This window comes from Haliotis rubra, unplaced genomic scaffold (genome assembly GCF_003918875.1).
Source record: "Haliotis rubra isolate DU_JTF1 unplaced genomic scaffold, ASM391887v1 Scf772, whole genome shotgun sequence".
Lineage (NCBI taxonomy): Eukaryota > Metazoa > Mollusca > Gastropoda > Lepetellida > Haliotidae > Haliotis > Haliotis rubra.
In genome coordinates this window covers 242,903-260,429 of record NW_025767493.1, presented here as the reverse complement: position 1 = coordinate 260,429, position 17,527 = coordinate 242,903, and the positions used below count along the sequence as shown (strand labels likewise).

General features: G+C 42.8%; 1 protein-coding gene across 2 annotated transcripts in view; it reads right to left on the bottom strand.

The window, feature by feature from the left end:
• The window catches only part of LOC124260731 (kinesin-like protein K39), a 120,174-nt gene that overhangs the window by 8,285 nt on the left and 94,362 nt on the right, over nucleotides 1-17,527 (bottom strand). Inside the window, exons 1-2 of one of the 2 annotated variants that reach the window (XM_046695048.1) lie at nucleotides 3,868-4,096; nucleotides 90-389 (exon numbers count right to left, since the gene is read on the bottom strand). In XM_046695048.1, coding sequence (XP_046551004.1) covers nucleotides 90-363 — 274 coding nt within the window. In that variant the 5' untranslated portion in view covers nucleotides 364-389; nucleotides 3,868-4,096. Of the gene's footprint in view, nucleotides 1-89; nucleotides 390-3,867; nucleotides 4,097-17,527 lie in introns of those variants that run through there. The other variant, XM_046695049.1, reaches the window with a different exon arrangement.

Sequence of the window (17,527 nt, the reverse complement as noted above, 5' to 3'; positions counted from 1 at the left end):
ATTGGTGGATCGCAGGTCACAAGTAGGTTGTTGCATGTAGGATTTCACCAGTATTTATATAGAAAGCGGGCGGCGTGACAGTTGCCTACCTGGTTCAGTTGAGGTCCTATCAAGTCTTTCCTTGATGAAAGGCTGTGTAGTGTCGAGGACAGCACAGAGTGTCTTGTAACCTTCTACTCCCTTCTTTTTAAGCGTCTCCAACACCAGCTCACATTTCTCTATTCCAGCTTGTCTGCACCTATCATAGTCTGCCTGTGTGAAGATTAGTTTCTCATACAAGGCATCCAGCACAGGGTCGACCTGAAGGTTCTCCTTCAGAAATGTGTGGTTCTTCTGAAGGACAGCAACGTAGGAAAGGTCCATTCTGATATGTCAGGTGGTTTCTATATCTGTAACAACCAAATCACACGTTATCAATAACACACATATAAGTGGAGCATGCAGTGAAGCAATTGATTCAATATTCGTTGACGTTCAGTTTGAAATGAATCATTGTCAAAAACAGCGAAAAACATGGGTGCTGAAACACACCAGCACCACGTTTGATTCAAACGTTGCCACAAGCTGCATGGAAAGTCTGTCTTCCACATACACTAGGCTGTTGTGTTTGATCGTTTGAATCAAACAAAACCTGAAGGTCCGGGTTCGATTCCCTACATGGGTACAGTGTGTCAAACCTATTTCCAACACTGTTGGAGTATTGCTAAATGTGCCCTAAAACAGTACTCATTCACTCACTCACCAAACTATGCCATCTCAAATGAAGCATAAATCATATAACCCTACTTCTACCGTTACAGTTTCTTGTATCTACACGGGCACAGTAATTATGTGCTGTCTGTGAATACATTCGTGGTTTTGAGCAATAATCTGTCAATCATCTTAGTTCTTGAAGAGGTCACACATGCCAGAGGACCACTAATAACTAGTTTCAAGAATCCCTACAGGAGTAATGGTTTGGTGGAGTGTACTGTACATTAAGATGCATTCTACCATCAGTAAATACTTCAGTAAATACTGGATTGTGATTGGTTAATCAAAGTCATTCAGAGGTATATAATCACGTGATACACCTCTGATTTTTCAACACAGACTACCTTTACGAGGGCGAAAGTATCGGGGTTCATATTTTCATACGGTGCTCTAGGGCAAAATATCACTTAGTCATGGTGACAAGACGTCATGAACAATGCTACGACGTCACGTTTCTTCTATGATGTTACGTTCTACATGCGGCGACGGCGGGTAGCCAGCCCATGTTTGAAAGAAGATTTGGGTTTATTTTCCTCAATTTGACGACTTCGGTAATAAATGCAACATTATATTCGTGCCAATAGTATGCTTTATTACCCTTAAGATAAATTTGTCGATTGGTCAATAGCCAAAGCATACCAAACCATGTAGGCGGATTTGCCAGGGTGTACAAACCGTACTTCCTATCAAATATGTCACGTGACACACTACACGGGTTGCACAAATGGCCTTGACCTTAGATGGAATATGCCTGCCAAACAGCTGATCGCTTCGAAATTTTATGGTTACAATTGTGTATACAATAAGACCTATAAACAGAGTAATAAAACTATTGCCCTAATTTCTTATTTGTTTGTGTCAATAAAGATATCAAAAAATAGAATGTTTTTGTATTTCACTTGTCGTTTAACGACACCTCAAAATCGATCATTTCATCATTAACTAAGCCATCCCGAGTTATCTCCCTTTATGGTCGTTCAGGAAAAATTATGGGCAAATATGTTTTGCATCTCATTCTGAATTGAATGTTGTTTTTATAGATAAGCTAAATAAAAAGATCGTAAGGGTAATAAATTCGTCACAGGGTGTTTTGAAAGGGTGTACAGGACTATAAGACCCTTGTAAATGCCGTAAATCCTTCGGCTGAGCCTCAGGGATATTCCGATATTTCGGCACGAGTGTCGTAAACATTGATTAGTGACACGGTGTTTTGAAAGGGTGTACGGGACCAGCAAGGTGTTAGGCAATTTACAAGGGTCTTACAGTCCCGTACACCCCTTCAAAGCACCCTGTAAATAATCATGTTTACGACTCTCGTGTCTAAATATCAGTATATGCCTCGCTCTCGCTTTGGAAAATACCAACATTTAGGCACTCGTGTTGTAAACATAGTAGGACATGGGCACTTATATACCCTCTATTTATAACAAAACAAATTGCACGGGACACAACATTTACAGCTAAAGAAATTCCTTTTTCAGTGTCGTAGCTTTCAGTTAACCTCAGTGGTGTGCAAATTGCGTTGGTAAAGCTGCATGTTTTCTGTAATATTATATCTTGACTGCAAGAAAACACAAATAACCCCAGACAGTTTCCTTCAACATAATATTAATGGATATAGGGGCTGAAAGTCTCTACTTCCGGTACTAAGCTGTTTCCCGGCTCCCTTTGCGCGAGCGAACTACCGATATGCGAGACGGGGCCCAGCTTACTTCCGTTACCAGATTTCCGGTGACAAGCGTATATTCAAGAATCAGTTCTGGTTCCAAATTGAGCGACCGCCAAATATGACTTAACTGGACCGGACCAAGTGTACGTTGTTTGTCACCGGTCTCCCGACAAAAATTACTTTAAAAGCCATACTGTAGTTATGTATGCCACAATTTGCCATCACTGGTCATCTGATAATCTTGTTCTTACCATACAGGCAGAGCGTTCCGATTTCCATTCATGATGAACAGAGGTGTTTTTACGTCATCGATGATGCCACCCCTTACCAAGACGCCATCGTCATCGTAGGAATTGACCTCCTGTATACATCGGGGTGCTAAACGCTCACTACGACGTCTGCATAGACGCTCTCTGTTATCTATTCGGTACAGACTGAAGCGGCTTTCATCTGTGAACAGCACCCTCCGCCAATTATGGACTTGCCACCTGTACCCTCGTTGTCGATGTTAAGGGGGCAAGGTCATGCCACGGAAGGGACGATAAGCACGAATTCCCGCTGAACCTAACCTCCTTGACACTGTGCTTCGACTGATGCGGTGACCAAGTAACGTTTCCGTTGCCGTCACAAATCGGTTTCTGACATGAATCGTCCGAATATAGCGGTCTTCCTGTGGTGTCGAAAGTCGTCCCAGTCTGTCTGTGACGATGGAGAAGTCTGGACACTGTCAGTGGTGTTTGCAATGGAACGTCCTCGCTATGTGGACGTGCGTCGCTCCCATATGGGCCATCTCTACTGCTCGTTCTCTTTCTTCCTGGGTTAACCTTGGCATTCTTTCTGTGTGATTTTATATGCAGTGATATTGCAGTGTTCGACAAGCCCATTTATACTGATTTTTCGCACGATCTTTTCATGAAATCCGACTAATGCATGTTTTGCACGTTTTTTTGTGTGTCTAAGAGTCGGGGCCCCAGAATGCGTTTTTGCGATTTGTTTCGTGCATCACGATCTTTGGCAATCGTTATCAAGCACATTTACATCAAATTTGATGGAAAACGTCTAATCCGTTACGATTTGAAAAACCTATACTTTCTTTGGCCCGGCAGTTAGTTAACGGGTTCGAGGTCTGCATATTTTTTCCGTGCCCATTAATTTCGTTTGCACATACAGGACCCACACATCTGTATCGTGTAAAACCCTGCCCCGGAGCTTGGATATGACACCCTAGGACACCACCACACAGCCAGTTATGTTCAGTGACATGTTCGAATTACCCAATGCGTCAACCTTCAGTCGCATGTTTCTATGCAGACCTCGGACATGTAAGCTGTATGTTATATGTAAGGTAGTGTCGCCCAACAGTAAACCCAGTTTAAGAGCTGCATTGGCAAGCTTGACCAATTAAAGAAAATAAATGAGAAAATAATTAGTCAACCTAGTCCCACCTGATCTATGTTTGTCGTTTGCAGCAGGCCCACTCAGTTAAACGCTCCCTCAGGCTAGCTGCTTTCTCCAGAATGGGAGACTTCGGTCAGGCCTTGTGGTGCCCTTTGTCCAGCCAGAATGGAAGACGTTGTTGTCATTCGGGCCTTCTTGTCCTCTGTGTCCAGCCAGAATGGAAGACGGTGTTGTCATTCAGGCCTTCTGGTACTCTGTGTCCAGTCAGAATGAAATCTCTTATATGAAGGTGAACTCATAGAACAAGGTCTAAATATACATGCAACGTGATTACAAAAAAACGCATTACATAACTGGGAAACCTATCGTCTCCGTGCAGTCAGACATGCTTTTCAGGTTACAGTGATCAGTTGTATAAGGAAGTAGGTCAGCATTATCAATATGAAATGCAGTTTGCCAGTATATCACACTGACTCTGACAATACCGACAGTGTAATGCTTGTGTTGTCCAGTCGTCATGTGCGAAATACCGACTTTGACAACACCCAGGATCTTATGCTTAGGTTTTGCATTCTCCACGCGGGAAATACTGACTTTGACAATGTCAAGAGCTTAATGCTAGTCAATGCTGACTTTAAAAATAAAAGTAATCATAATAATACTGACAGCAACGTGATTGGCAAGATTCAGGAAAAAGCATGCTAAATATGCTGACCTCGCCTTTGAAGTGTCTCGCTTGCATCCCAAGTACGCTGTCGGCAGGCTCCCCATTGTTCTCGGTGCCCTTGGTTTGGTACCTCCTGACCTCTTAACGCAGATCAGGAGAGTGCCCGGGTTCTCCACAGGGAGCACAGCCCTTTATAGCTCTGAAAGTTCTTGGTGGGTTCGACTAGGCAGCGTTTCCTGGGAGAAGTCACTGTCTTGGCTGCGTGTAGAGGGGCAAGGTCCCTGAGCTGATGATGAGCCTTACCAGCCTGACTGTGCAAGGATCACCCAAACCCTATCTGTTGCATTTTCACTTTAATCCGTAAACAATAATAATTATAATAACAGTCCATATATACACATCGTCAAAAGTATCGCACCACCCATTTGAGAGTCAATGTAGAAATATAATTTTAGGGTGCTTTTTTACTCTACACGTACATATGTAATATACGACACCATCTGTGAACATAATATCACAAACACACGCTGTTCCGAGCTGCACGTGCATGCATGCCTTAAGCATGCATGTTCCGGGGGTCGGTTTGCTGTAAATGCAGTATGCACATAGCCCCTTTTGGCGTATGCTATGTTGGCAGACACAGCTAAAATATGACTGTAGGCATAAATTAAGCTTTAATTTGACCAACCAGTGAAATGCCCAAGCGTCCAGCGTCTCTGAACCAAAGATGGCAAATTATTGGCTGGTATGCATCCATACAACAGAGTGTCTGTCTACCAGCACCATCAGACGATGCCTATATTCTGCAGGATTGAGAGCAAGACGACCAATCAGACGTCCACTCCCCACAAATCAGCACGGCCATGCCCGTTACTCCCAGGAGTCAAGCTGCCAAACACGGTCACCCATCCAAGACCTCTCTGCGCCTAACGATGCTTAACCTGAACTGATTTGTGACCTGAGCTCTACGCACAGGACCACACGCCACCACAATTTGTATAATAATGGACATTTATAATGCTGCTGTATCCACACACATGTGCAAGCTCATAGCGCTACAATGAAAATCTCTGAGAGCCTAATGCTTGTGTTTTGCATTCTCCATATGGAGAACACTGAATTTGTCCATACCGAGAGCCTAACGCTTTGGTTTTGTGTCGTCCTGTGTGAAACACGTACTTTAACAATGCCGATAGCCAGATGCTTGTGTTTTACAGTCTTCATGTGTGAATATCTGACATTGCTAACACGGACAGCCTAAAGCTTATTTTGTACAGTCTCTATGCTGACACGCTGACGTTGACGTGGCAATTTATTCTTAACAACTGATATGGTCATTTGATGTAAAATCTCTCTTCTACACTCCTCAAAAATTAAATTAAAAAGAAAAGAAAAGAAACCAACACGTGATTTTGAGAATATTGGACTCATGTACCTGCGGTAAAAACAATACAAATATTCTCTTTCCAAAACGTATCTTTGTGTGTTTGTAAACAGCTTCACCATCAAAACGAACCAATTTTAACCTGTTCCCTTGTTTCACAAGCGTTTGAAAAATATTCGCCAAAACGTCACCAAGGAAACATGGAAAGCAAACTGCACGTGCAAGGAAGTGGGTAAGCATGCGATATCGATCACTATAAAAAGTCAAACGTTAATTGTGCCTGGAAAAGAAGAAATCATCACGCCACGACTGAGTGCTTCCAATCGAAACATCGCCTTAGGCCGCCTGAAGCGGGGGAGTCGCAATTGGCAGTTGCTCGACATTTCAACGTTCACCAGAGCACCATATCTCGCCTTTGGGATCGTTTCCTGCACAACAATTCCGCCCAAGGTCGCCCGGGAAGCGGCCGTCTAAGAGTCACCACCCAAGCCCAGGACCGCTACATCCGAGTTGCTCACTTGCGTCATCGTCTTGCCACAGCCGTGGAGATTGCACAACGCATTCCTGGTTTGAGAAGAATTTCCGACCAAACTGTCAGGAATCGATTGCGTGAAGTGGGGATTCGACCAAGAGGGCCAGTTGTCGCCCCTGTTCATTCCCTTGCACTGGTGTCGTAGAGTCCGGAACTGGAACCTTAGAAACTGGAGGCAAGTCTCGTTCAGTGATGAATCACAATTTCTTCTTAACCGGCCAGATGGAAAACAGCGTGTTTACCGTCGGAGAAATGAACGTTTTGCCCCTAATTGCATTTGACAGGTCGACAGATTCGGTGGAGGCAGAGTCATGGTTTAAGGTACGATATCCAGCACAAAAAGATCTGATTTAGTGGTGGTTCTGGGGAATTTGACAGCAAATGGGTAGAAGTCCTTGCACGTCACATAACACGCCTCAAACACTTCCACAACTGGCCATCGCATTGCCGGACGAGTGGGGAAGAATTCCACAAGAGTGACTTCGTCGATTTATCCAGTCTGTGCCGGGACAGTGCCGAGCAGCAATTGCTGCCTATGGTGAGTACTGACTTTGACGCCATCTTTTGTGGACTACAGTAAACAGAAACACAACAATAAAGGCTGCTGTTGATATAATTGATCTTAAACTAACGCAATAAATTCTTCTAAAAATGGCTTATGCGTTTCTTTTGTGAAGAGTGTACATTCGTTTTTACTGGCTATCATACATTCACTATCTGGAAAGGTTCATATATTCATATATATAAAAAAACGAGTGAGTGAGTGAGTTAGTTTTACGCCGCACTCAGCAATATTCCAGCAATATGGCGGCGGTCTGTGAATAATCGAGTCTGGACCAGACAATCCAGTGATCAACAGCATCAGCATCGATCTGCGCAATTGGGTGGTGGTGGTGGAATTGGATTTAACGTCGTGCTTGAGAATATTTCGCTCATATGACGACGTGCATGCGTGTGTATGTGTACGTGCGGTTGCTTGTACTAGCCCAGACTGAAACTGGTTTTATAGTGCTAGCCCACTGAAATACCATGCCGCAGTGAAGCATGAATACCCCACTCAGACACATTATACTGACTCCGAGCCGACCAGTCCTTGTTGTACCCATTAATGTCGAGCGCCAGGCAGGGACCAACAAGTACCATATTTTAACGTCTTTTGGTATGACGCGGTCGGGGATCGAACCCGCGACCTTCCGCACGCAATTGGGAACCGATGACATGTGTCAACCAAGTCAGCGAGCCTGACCACCCGATCCCGTTAGTCGCCTCTTACGACAGGTATAGTCGCCTTTTGAGGCAAGCATGGGTTGCTGAAGACCTATTCTACCCCGGATCTTCACGGGTCTCATATCAGCGACATGGTCATGGTGGTTGAGAGAAAATGAAGGGAGTGGATATAATGCTGTTTTGAAAAGTTGTTCATGTTCACTTATATCACAGCATGCTAGCTTAGTCTTCCATGGTTTTGTGTAACCCTTTAAGCTTAGGTATATGGGTGACAAACTGAGAATGATAATATTGGATTCAAACCTACGATTAAAGGAATTGTAGCATCACAGATTATATGGTTGTACGACGCCCATTAACATAAATTCACGGCCTGATGTGGTATGACACAAAGTTATGTCATAATAACCTGCTATTTGTGAGTGAGCTGATAAGATATATGTGCACACTGAAGGCTGGCCACACCACATAACCTGCCAAGTAATAGATAGAGGACGAGTGTCAGAACACTATCAAGATCCCAACGTGTTGTAACAGGAACAAAGGGCGAACAAAGACTTTATGTCTAACTGTATATTATATCTGTTACTACTCCAACATGCCCGTATCATTCTGTATCAAGCACTGCTCGCTTGCGTCGTGTGATTGTCAGGGCTGTCAAGTATCATACAGTTTGAGAGTGTCTTGCCTGTATACTTTACGTGTAGGATAAAGTACAGCTCGTTCAGCTTGACCTGATCAAGTAGATACTAATGCATTGCGTGACCGTGTCACAACTGGTTGGGTCTATTATTGTGAAGGGGTGCATTGATTGTCAACATGTCCGAACAGTCGAGACAAGGTCGCCGTTTGACACCTCGGTGTCGAGAAATCGTCAGCAAAGTCCTAACTTTCTTAAAAATAGAAGCTTCAGATGGTTTATTGTTTCCGATTCGAGCAGCAACATTAATAACATTCTTTGCTCCCTTATTTCATGAAGTTAACTCGACCTGCCGTTTGTGCCATTTGACCTCCCGGGTCATGCATATGTAGAGTAGCTCAGGTCAAGCTGAACAAGCTGTAGGAGGCCAAGGGTCATGATTCGCGGTCGGTCTTACTTTTACACTTCCCTCGCGCTGAGGTCCTTACTTTTCCTATCATAATCCTCGGCCTCGTACTTTATCCAACATATAAACCGTCAAGTCAATTAAATACATTTTCATAACAATAAAAAAAACCCATTATAATTAATCAACGTAACGCTGCATTGTTTATACCGCGCTCGATGGTACATCGAGGAGCATGCTCTAATTATAAAACAGTGAGCGCACGACCGCACGTGCTGCACGTGAATTTTGTTTCGCAGTATCTCGTCACGTGGTATAATAGAACATTAATTTGAGGGAAACACCAGAAGATGGAAGGTTCGGGCAGCGATAAGGAGTTGTTCATTACACAGTCTCAAACAGTTGAGAAGAGATGAAGAAGAGAGTGAAGATGTATTTTTGTTTCGTTTCTAAGAGCCTTTGAGCGAGAAAGAGCTAAATGTCAAAATTGAAAAGAGAATTCCCCAAAACAATATGTATAAAACTGACTGGGCTCTAGCGGTGTTCAAGAGATGTCAGGAAGAGACGCGAAGCAGGAGCATTAATTGTAATTTGGACATACCAAGTGAGTGCCTGAAAAGTGAACTTAATGCAGTGAGTGCTGCTGCGCTGAACACCGCTTTGGAGTATTTTATATTTGAAGCGGCTAAGCAAGATGGTACTGACAATCCATCTAACACCTTGTATGGCTTGTATGGAGCATTCCAGTCGCATTTGAAAGCGCAGTATTCAAAGTATAACTTGTTTGAAGACGAAGAATTTAGAGAGGCCAGGGCAGCATTGACAGAGCGAGCAGCAGCTGGATTGGGAGCATCCTCCAGAGATTATCACCGAAACTGTGCTTTTTTAGATAACTCTAAGGCGTTTGATCGTGTCTGGCTGGATGGCCTGTTTCTCCAGCTGTATGAGATGGGTATTACAGGCAGAACCTGGCGTCTGTTGCATAATGCGTATTCCTCTATGCAGTCATGTGTGACATTTTCAGGCTGTGAATCCGAACTATTCACAATCAATGAAGGCGTGGGCCAAGGACGTGTTCTGTCTGCCTGGTTATTTACCGTGTACATCAGTGGACTCATCTGTGAACTTGACTGCTCTGGATACGGCTTGCGGCTACCCTGGGGACACACCCGGGCCAACTCCTAGCTGACGACACAACGATTGCCAGCAATTCATCACCAACTGGGGCGGTGGGGTAGCCTAATGGTTAAAGTGTTGGCTCGTCACGCCGAAGACCCGGGTTCGAACCCCCACATGGGCACAATGTGTGAAGCCCATTTCTGGTGTCCCCCACCGTGATGTTGCTGGAATATTGCTAAAAGCGGCGTAAAACCAAACTCAATCAGTCAGTCATCACCAGCTCTCCAAAACCTATTGAACATTGCAAACGCATATGCATGTAAGTGGCAACTGGTGTATAATGTAAGTAAAAGCTCCCTGCTAGTCTTCTCACGCTGTCAGTCAAATGTGCTATGTCCAGATCTGTACTGTGGGCAGAACAAACTACCATACAAATCGTCAGTGACCTATGCTGGTGTACACTATCAAGTAATGGAATGTCACTTGAACGCACTTTAGTTGCTTGTGAAAAGTGAAAGAAACATATCAATATAAATCATAGCCATGGTATATTCTTTGGAGGGTTAAACCCTTTATCAGCTGTTCGAGTATTAGAACGAGTCATACTACCTTGTGCTCTCTATGGTTCCAACACATGGGGACAACTCTCCCTGAGAGAATATGTTAGAAGTACCCCAAAAATATTTCAGCAAAAAGGTACAAGGCTTACCTAAGCATACTCCTTCTCATATTGCCCTGGACAGTCTACACCTTTCCACAATACAATCTTCCATTGAGCGTCAATCACTCCTACTCATGGGCAAGCTCTGCAGGGTGAGTAGTAAATACTACTTTAAACGTGTCTTCATTGGTCGATTTGGTCAGTATAAATATGACCTTAACAACGATAAACGATGCTTCTGCTCACCCGCTTTCAACATGTTCAGACTTGTACAAAAATACAACGGAGGTCAGGGACTACTTCTATGCCTGTAATCCTCTCAGCAAGCCTCAGTGGAACCGGCTGGTCACAGATAGAGTTAGAAGCCTCGACATATCTACTCGAATGCACGGAATAGCCAGCAGATTAGATCTGTCCAGATACATGACTGTACGACATGAGAACACTAATAGACTCTGGCTACTGTGCAAGAGACTTCCCCTGAAATTTAATGCTATATCTAAAATTGTCCAGATTGCATGTAGACCACTAGAATCGAGAGAATGTGCATGTGGTACAGTTGTTTTTGACCTTGTGAACCATGTTTTCATATCATGTTCCAAGAACATGTAAGAGAGAGACTAACTGTTTGAAAAAGTATTTGACCTGATGGATGTCAAATGCTTTGCTGACTTATGGTCAACAGATGACGACTCCATCATCTCATTCTTCCTTGGTGGATTCCCAGACTGTACAGAAGAGATTCACTTTGATACCTGGTGCCAAATAATGTTAATTGTAGTTGATTTTGTCCGTAAATGCAATTTCCTGTTTCATTAACTTTCTGATGCATTCATATATTCATTTGTCTGTAAATATCATGTGATGTTTAAATGCTTGTAATCTTCATATCTGGAGGAAATAAAGCCAATCTATCTATCATCATTGGGCGATGATACTCCACAAAAGCTTGTGGACACGGTTCTATACTTAACAAATATGTGAATATTATTTCTTGTTCTAGTCCCTGAAATCTTAACGTGAATTGATTATGTTTCACATACAAAAATGTTACAGATGTTACGATTTGCTCTTCGAATTCTGAATATTGAAATCCATGGAGGGGACAGTTTCATACGACTACGTTTACACATGACATATGAAATAATTTATTGCATACTTTCAAATATACTAGCAACATAAAGAAACTGTGCATTGTCAAGATTATATCCCAGTTGATTAGTACGATAACAATGTCAAATGTACATATAAACTTTAATGGAGGGATCATGAGACCATAACAGACGTGCTGTTATTCCACCCCAAATCATCACGGAACCACCACCAAAGCGATTCCTCTCCAAGACACAGGCCTGTACATAACGTTCTCCCACGTGTCTATAGGCACGTTGACATCCATCACTATGGGAAATGTTAAACCTGGACTCATCTGTAAACACAACATTTCTCCACCAAAACATGTCTGCGGACATGATTTCGGCACCACATTCGGCGAGCTTGTCGATGACGTTGTGTCAGGATAGGCCGTATGGTGGGACGTCGTGGTCTGATCCCGTGATGACGTAAACGTTGTGGAACTGTGTTGGGCCGGATACGGCGAAGTCCTGGGATGGTTTGGGCAGTCATCACTGCAGTCTGAAATCTGTGGCGAAGATGGGTCACCCTTATCCATCTGTCCTGTCTTGGCATTGTTACACGTTGACGTCCAGAACGTGGCCGATCGATGACGTCATTTGTGTTCTGGTAGCGTCTCACCAGTGTAGAAATGGTGTTCCGGTGGCACGTGGCACGTGCATGCATGTTGGATACATGTCACTTATCTCTGAGTTTAAATCCTTATGTGTCTACACAGGTTTGATAAATTGAAATTTTAAATGTTTGTATGCACAGTTTCTTTATGTGCCTAGTATACTTTTAACAGGGCTACAGTTTTCTTTGCGCGGAGGTGATGAACACAGACGCCTGAGACTCTTCAAAGATCCCCCAGATAACGGAACCACATACTGATGACAGTGGGAACTAGTATTTCCTGTATAAGATGTATCAAAGAGTAACTCTGGTAGATTTAGGGCACAGAAAAGTCGTCCCAAAGGAGATACGGGCCTATGATGACGCAAATTCGGAAAGAGATGTAAAGGCACGTGGCACGTGCATGCATGTTGGATACATGTCACTTATCTCTGAGTTTAAATCCTTATGTGTCTACACAGGTTTGATAAATTGAAATTTTAAATGTTTGTATGCACAGTTTCTTTATGTGCCTAGTATACTTTTAACAGGGCTACAGTTTTCTTTGCGCGGAGGTGATGAACACAGACGCCTGAGACTCTTCAAAGATCCCCCAGATAACGGGACCACATACTGATGACAGTGGGAGCTAGTATTTCCTGTATAAGATGTATCAAAGAGTAACTCTGGTAGATTTAGGGCACAGAAAAGTCGTCCCAAAGGAGATACGGGCCTATGATGACGAAAAATCGGAAAGAGATGTTAAGTCTGCATTTTTCAGAAGTACAGGCTTCTATGGTAAGATGTTTCCTTTTTCTACAAATGGTACACCCTAACTATTTTGTGAAATGGTTTACATAAACAATAATTATTTTCCCAATCTTCAGTTTCGGTCGAAACTGATAGAATCCATCCATCAGTTATCCAAATATTTAATCAGTCAGTACTTACTTTGTCGCAACTGTCAATGGAAATTTGACAATATTACACGATGTATGTAGCGGCTATAAAATTTCCGAGTCCCGTGCAGGAATTCGAACCACGGACCTTCTAATCCGAAGACGGACGCCTTGTCCACATGACCAAAGAGGTTACCCCCGTAAGCAAGCTGACAAGGTAAGGATGTCATCTGTGGGATGACTCCACGCCCTGCGACATTATAACTTGTTCACTGGTCACGATAGACCAGTGAACAACGTATTTATCTTACCGAACACTTTAATGTTAATTTTGAATTGTTTTAAGCACGGGTACAAATCTTTTTGTAGCAATCGATGGATTTTGCTGACAAGAAAAACAGATTTAGAGTTATCTCCCTTCCACCGATTTTTCATTCGCAAAAGATCGGTAATTTCCGTACATCATACGTGATTCAATGTTATTCGAGATAAAGAATTACTACCACGAAGTACCAAATGAGTTGCCATTAACAGTAAAGCAGCAGGCGAGAAAAAGGATACATTCTTCTTCACGCAATTGAAGAAACCGAAACCAGGAGAGAGGTTTTCCATGGTTGCCATCGGCCTAAATACGCTCAAAAGTACTGTGAAGAGTGAGTGAGTATGGTTTAACGCCGCTTTTAGCAATATTCCAGCAATATCACGGCGGGGGACACCAGAAATGGGCTTCACACATTTTACCCTTGTGGGGAATCGAACCCGGGTCTTCGGCGTGACAAACGAACGCTTTAACCACTAGGCTACCCCACCGCGTGAAGAGGCTGTGTGAAGCGGCTGGCATACAGGGACGGGAAACGAATTACTCACTACGAGCCACGTCGGCAACTCGCCTCTACCGTTCAGGTGTTTCGGAACAGCTTATTTGCGAGCAAACAGGTAACTTTCTCATCTCTTTTTTTGCACATTAATGACATGTTATGACAGACTGAAAATAACAAGTATTCAAACTTTAAATGCATTAACCTTGTTTGTTAGTAGACTTTGAAAAAATAACACTAAAACCTGAACAGTACAGTATAAGAGATGTTTTTATGCAGCATGATTAATAACCAATATTTATGTGTAGTTTACTGTACAACATTGGAATCTGGGTGATAATAGAGTTGTTTCTCAGTTTATACGTAATCAATTAAATCATTTAATTTAGGTCATCGCATTGAAGCCGTTCCTATGTACAAGAGGTCTTCTGATAACCAAAGGGCATCAGTTTACGAACTAGAAAGCGTTGTCCCGACAGAAAAGAAAAGTTGATTCCGCACCAACTGTTCAAACTCTTGAAACGGAAGGAAATGATTCGGGAACTTGGGAAAGTGCAAAGAGAAACGATATTCTGTGAATATCAACTTCAACTGAAATATAGAATTGTGGAAAGATTTCACAAGAAAACTAGGGTCCTGTATTTACAAATCGATCCTGGAGTTAGGATGTCCTAACGTGGTTCTGTCTATGTTGAATTGAAGGTATGGTTAAGTTAGGGCATCCCAGCAGTGGGATCGCTTTGGGAATAGCTGGCCGGGGATCTGGACCAGATACAAAGTATCTCCTGTAGGAGGTCTTACTTTAAGAGGTAAGACCTGCTACCGGTTTTACTTTTCAGAAGTCAGGCCCCAGGTCAGCAAGAGGTCATTAGGTGAAAATAGGGTACCTCCATTATAATGGGACGTATCATAGATATGTTTATATTATATGTTATCAGCCTTTATGGCAGTAAATGCATCAAAACCGATACCGTTGATTTTTATTTTATTAAACATTCTATCCATTTCAACTATAATAACGGTATCGCTATTTTTCAAGGCATTATCATTTCCTGAAGCCCTCGGTCTTTTCAACTGACCTCGGGCTTCTGCAAATGATAATGCCCTGAAAAATAGCGTTACCCTTATTCTGTACTTTACTGTACGTTAGCAGCCTCTATATTGTACTTTACGTTATCAGCCTCTATACTTTACGGTGCTGTATACTTTACTGTATGTTATTAGCCCGTATACTTTACTGTGCTGTATACTGTACTAGGCGTTATCAGCCGGTATACTTAACTGTGCTGTATACTTTATTGTATGTTATCAGTCAGTTTACTTTACAGTGCTGTATACTTTACTGTGCTGTATACTTTACTGTACGTTATCAGCCCATATACTTTACTGTGCTGTGTGCTTTACTGTACGTTATCAGCCCGTATACTTAACTGTATGTTATCAGCCTCTATACTTTACTGTACATTATCAGCCCGTATACTTAAGTGCTGTATACTTTGCTGTACTTTACCAGCTTCTATACTTTACTGTACGTTATCATGTCTATACTGTACTGTACGTTATCAGCCCGTATACTTTACTGGAATGTATACTTTACTGTTATGAGCGATATCAGCCTCTATACTGTAATGTACGTAAACAGCCCGTATACTTTACAGTGCTATATACTTTACTGTACTTTATCAGCCTCTATACTTTACTGTACGTTATCAGTCTGTATACTTTACTGGATGCTATCAACCTGTATACTTCAATGTACGTTATCATCATATAAAGGTAGTCCAAATGATGACAAAATAGTGACCACCCATAAGGTCAAATTGATTGTCTGTGCTCAAACACACAATAACCTGCTTAACATTGATCTAATTCTGAACTTGGAAGGACAAGATAAATATTCCTCATGAGTGCGTATTTAACATTTTACATTAATTTTGCTCGAGCACAAGGCTGAATAACCTGCCTCACTTTTACCACAGTAAAGAAACAATGTTGATGGTCTGGCATTCTGCACCGTGTAGGCATCGGCAACTGTGGTCAACAAAAATCAGTCAACGTATAACCACCGGTCAACCAAAGGTAATAACGTTTACTTTAGCAGTCAGGCAAGGACCTCCTTTGACTGAAACCAAGGAGGTCAGGGTTGTGTTCTGGCGAAGTTGTCATAGAGGCTGGAAACCTGTTGCTCGGTAGTAGCAAGTCACGCTATCAGACAAGGCAATACGTGGGCTTTTGCAAGAGCTTCCTGCGACTACGAGGTCAGAGTTGTGTCGGCGAGGTGGTTCTAGAAGCTGGAAACTTTTGTTTATCAGCTACAGCTTAACTGTACTGAAATCCATAAGCTGTTACTATTCCACCTGCACGCACATAAAGGATACGATAGCCATCTCGACTTTTTCCCCCGTCCCCCGTTTCTATAGAGAAACGTCGCTTCGTAGTATACTGCAAAAGGTGTCATCAATAAAGTGTCATACCTTTCTTTTTACTCTTTGAGGGCGGTGGGGTAGCCTAGTGGGTAACGCGTTCGCTTCGTAACGTCGACGACCCGGGCTCGATTCCCAAAATGGGTACAATACGTGGCGATCATTTCTGGTGTTCCCGCCGTGACATTGCTGGAATATTGCTAAAAGCGGCGTAAAACCATCCTTACTCCCTGTTCAAAGAGGCGGCTAACGGGATAGTGTGGCCAACATATACCGAGTGCTGTGATGGATGCTGGAAAAGCCAGTCACTGGATTGACTGGTCCAGACTCCATTATTGACAGACCAGTGTCACACAGCAGGAACGCTGTGTCGCATAGAACATCTTTAAACAGAAAAACCACAGACACAAGGAAGCTTTGTAATAAGGGAATACCGAGGTGTATACTTTAGTCCCCTGAGTGAGGTGATTGGATGTACATTTACTTGGTACATGTTGCATTAATACGTGGAGTTTTATGCAGCTTTGTAAATACTGAGGAATATTAACAAATGACAGAAATGCTTAACATATCGGAACTTGTGAATCAAATCTATAAACACAAGGTTACCGAGACGTCGCCTCCAACAAATGTGTATAGACATTTTTGTATATCGTAAAGCGACTAGGAAGTGACACACAATGTGTATCAGGAGGTAGACTGACAGGATGGAACGCCGTGTGGGTTGGTTAAACATAAGTGGTATACACGTACGGGCTATCTCCCTGTACACACTTACATACATGACGTAGTGGGTCAGTCTACAGCATACACTTACTTGTGTGTAGTGTAGACTGACCCACTACGTCATGTAAATGTGTACTGTAGACTGACCTACTTCGTCACATATGTAAGTGTGTACTGTAGACTGACCCAATACGTCATGTATGTAAGTGTGTACTGTAGACTGACCCACTACGTCATGTATATGTGTATTGTACACTGACCTTCTTCGTCATGTATGTAAGTGTGTACTGTAGACTGACCCACTACGTCATGTATGTTATTGTGTACTGTAGACTGACACACTACGTCATGTATGTAAGTGTGTACCGTAGACTGACAGACTAGATGATGTATGTGTGTCCTGTAGACTGACCCACTACGTCAAGTTTGTAAGTGTGTACTGTAGACTGACCCACAACGTCATGTATGTAAGTGTGT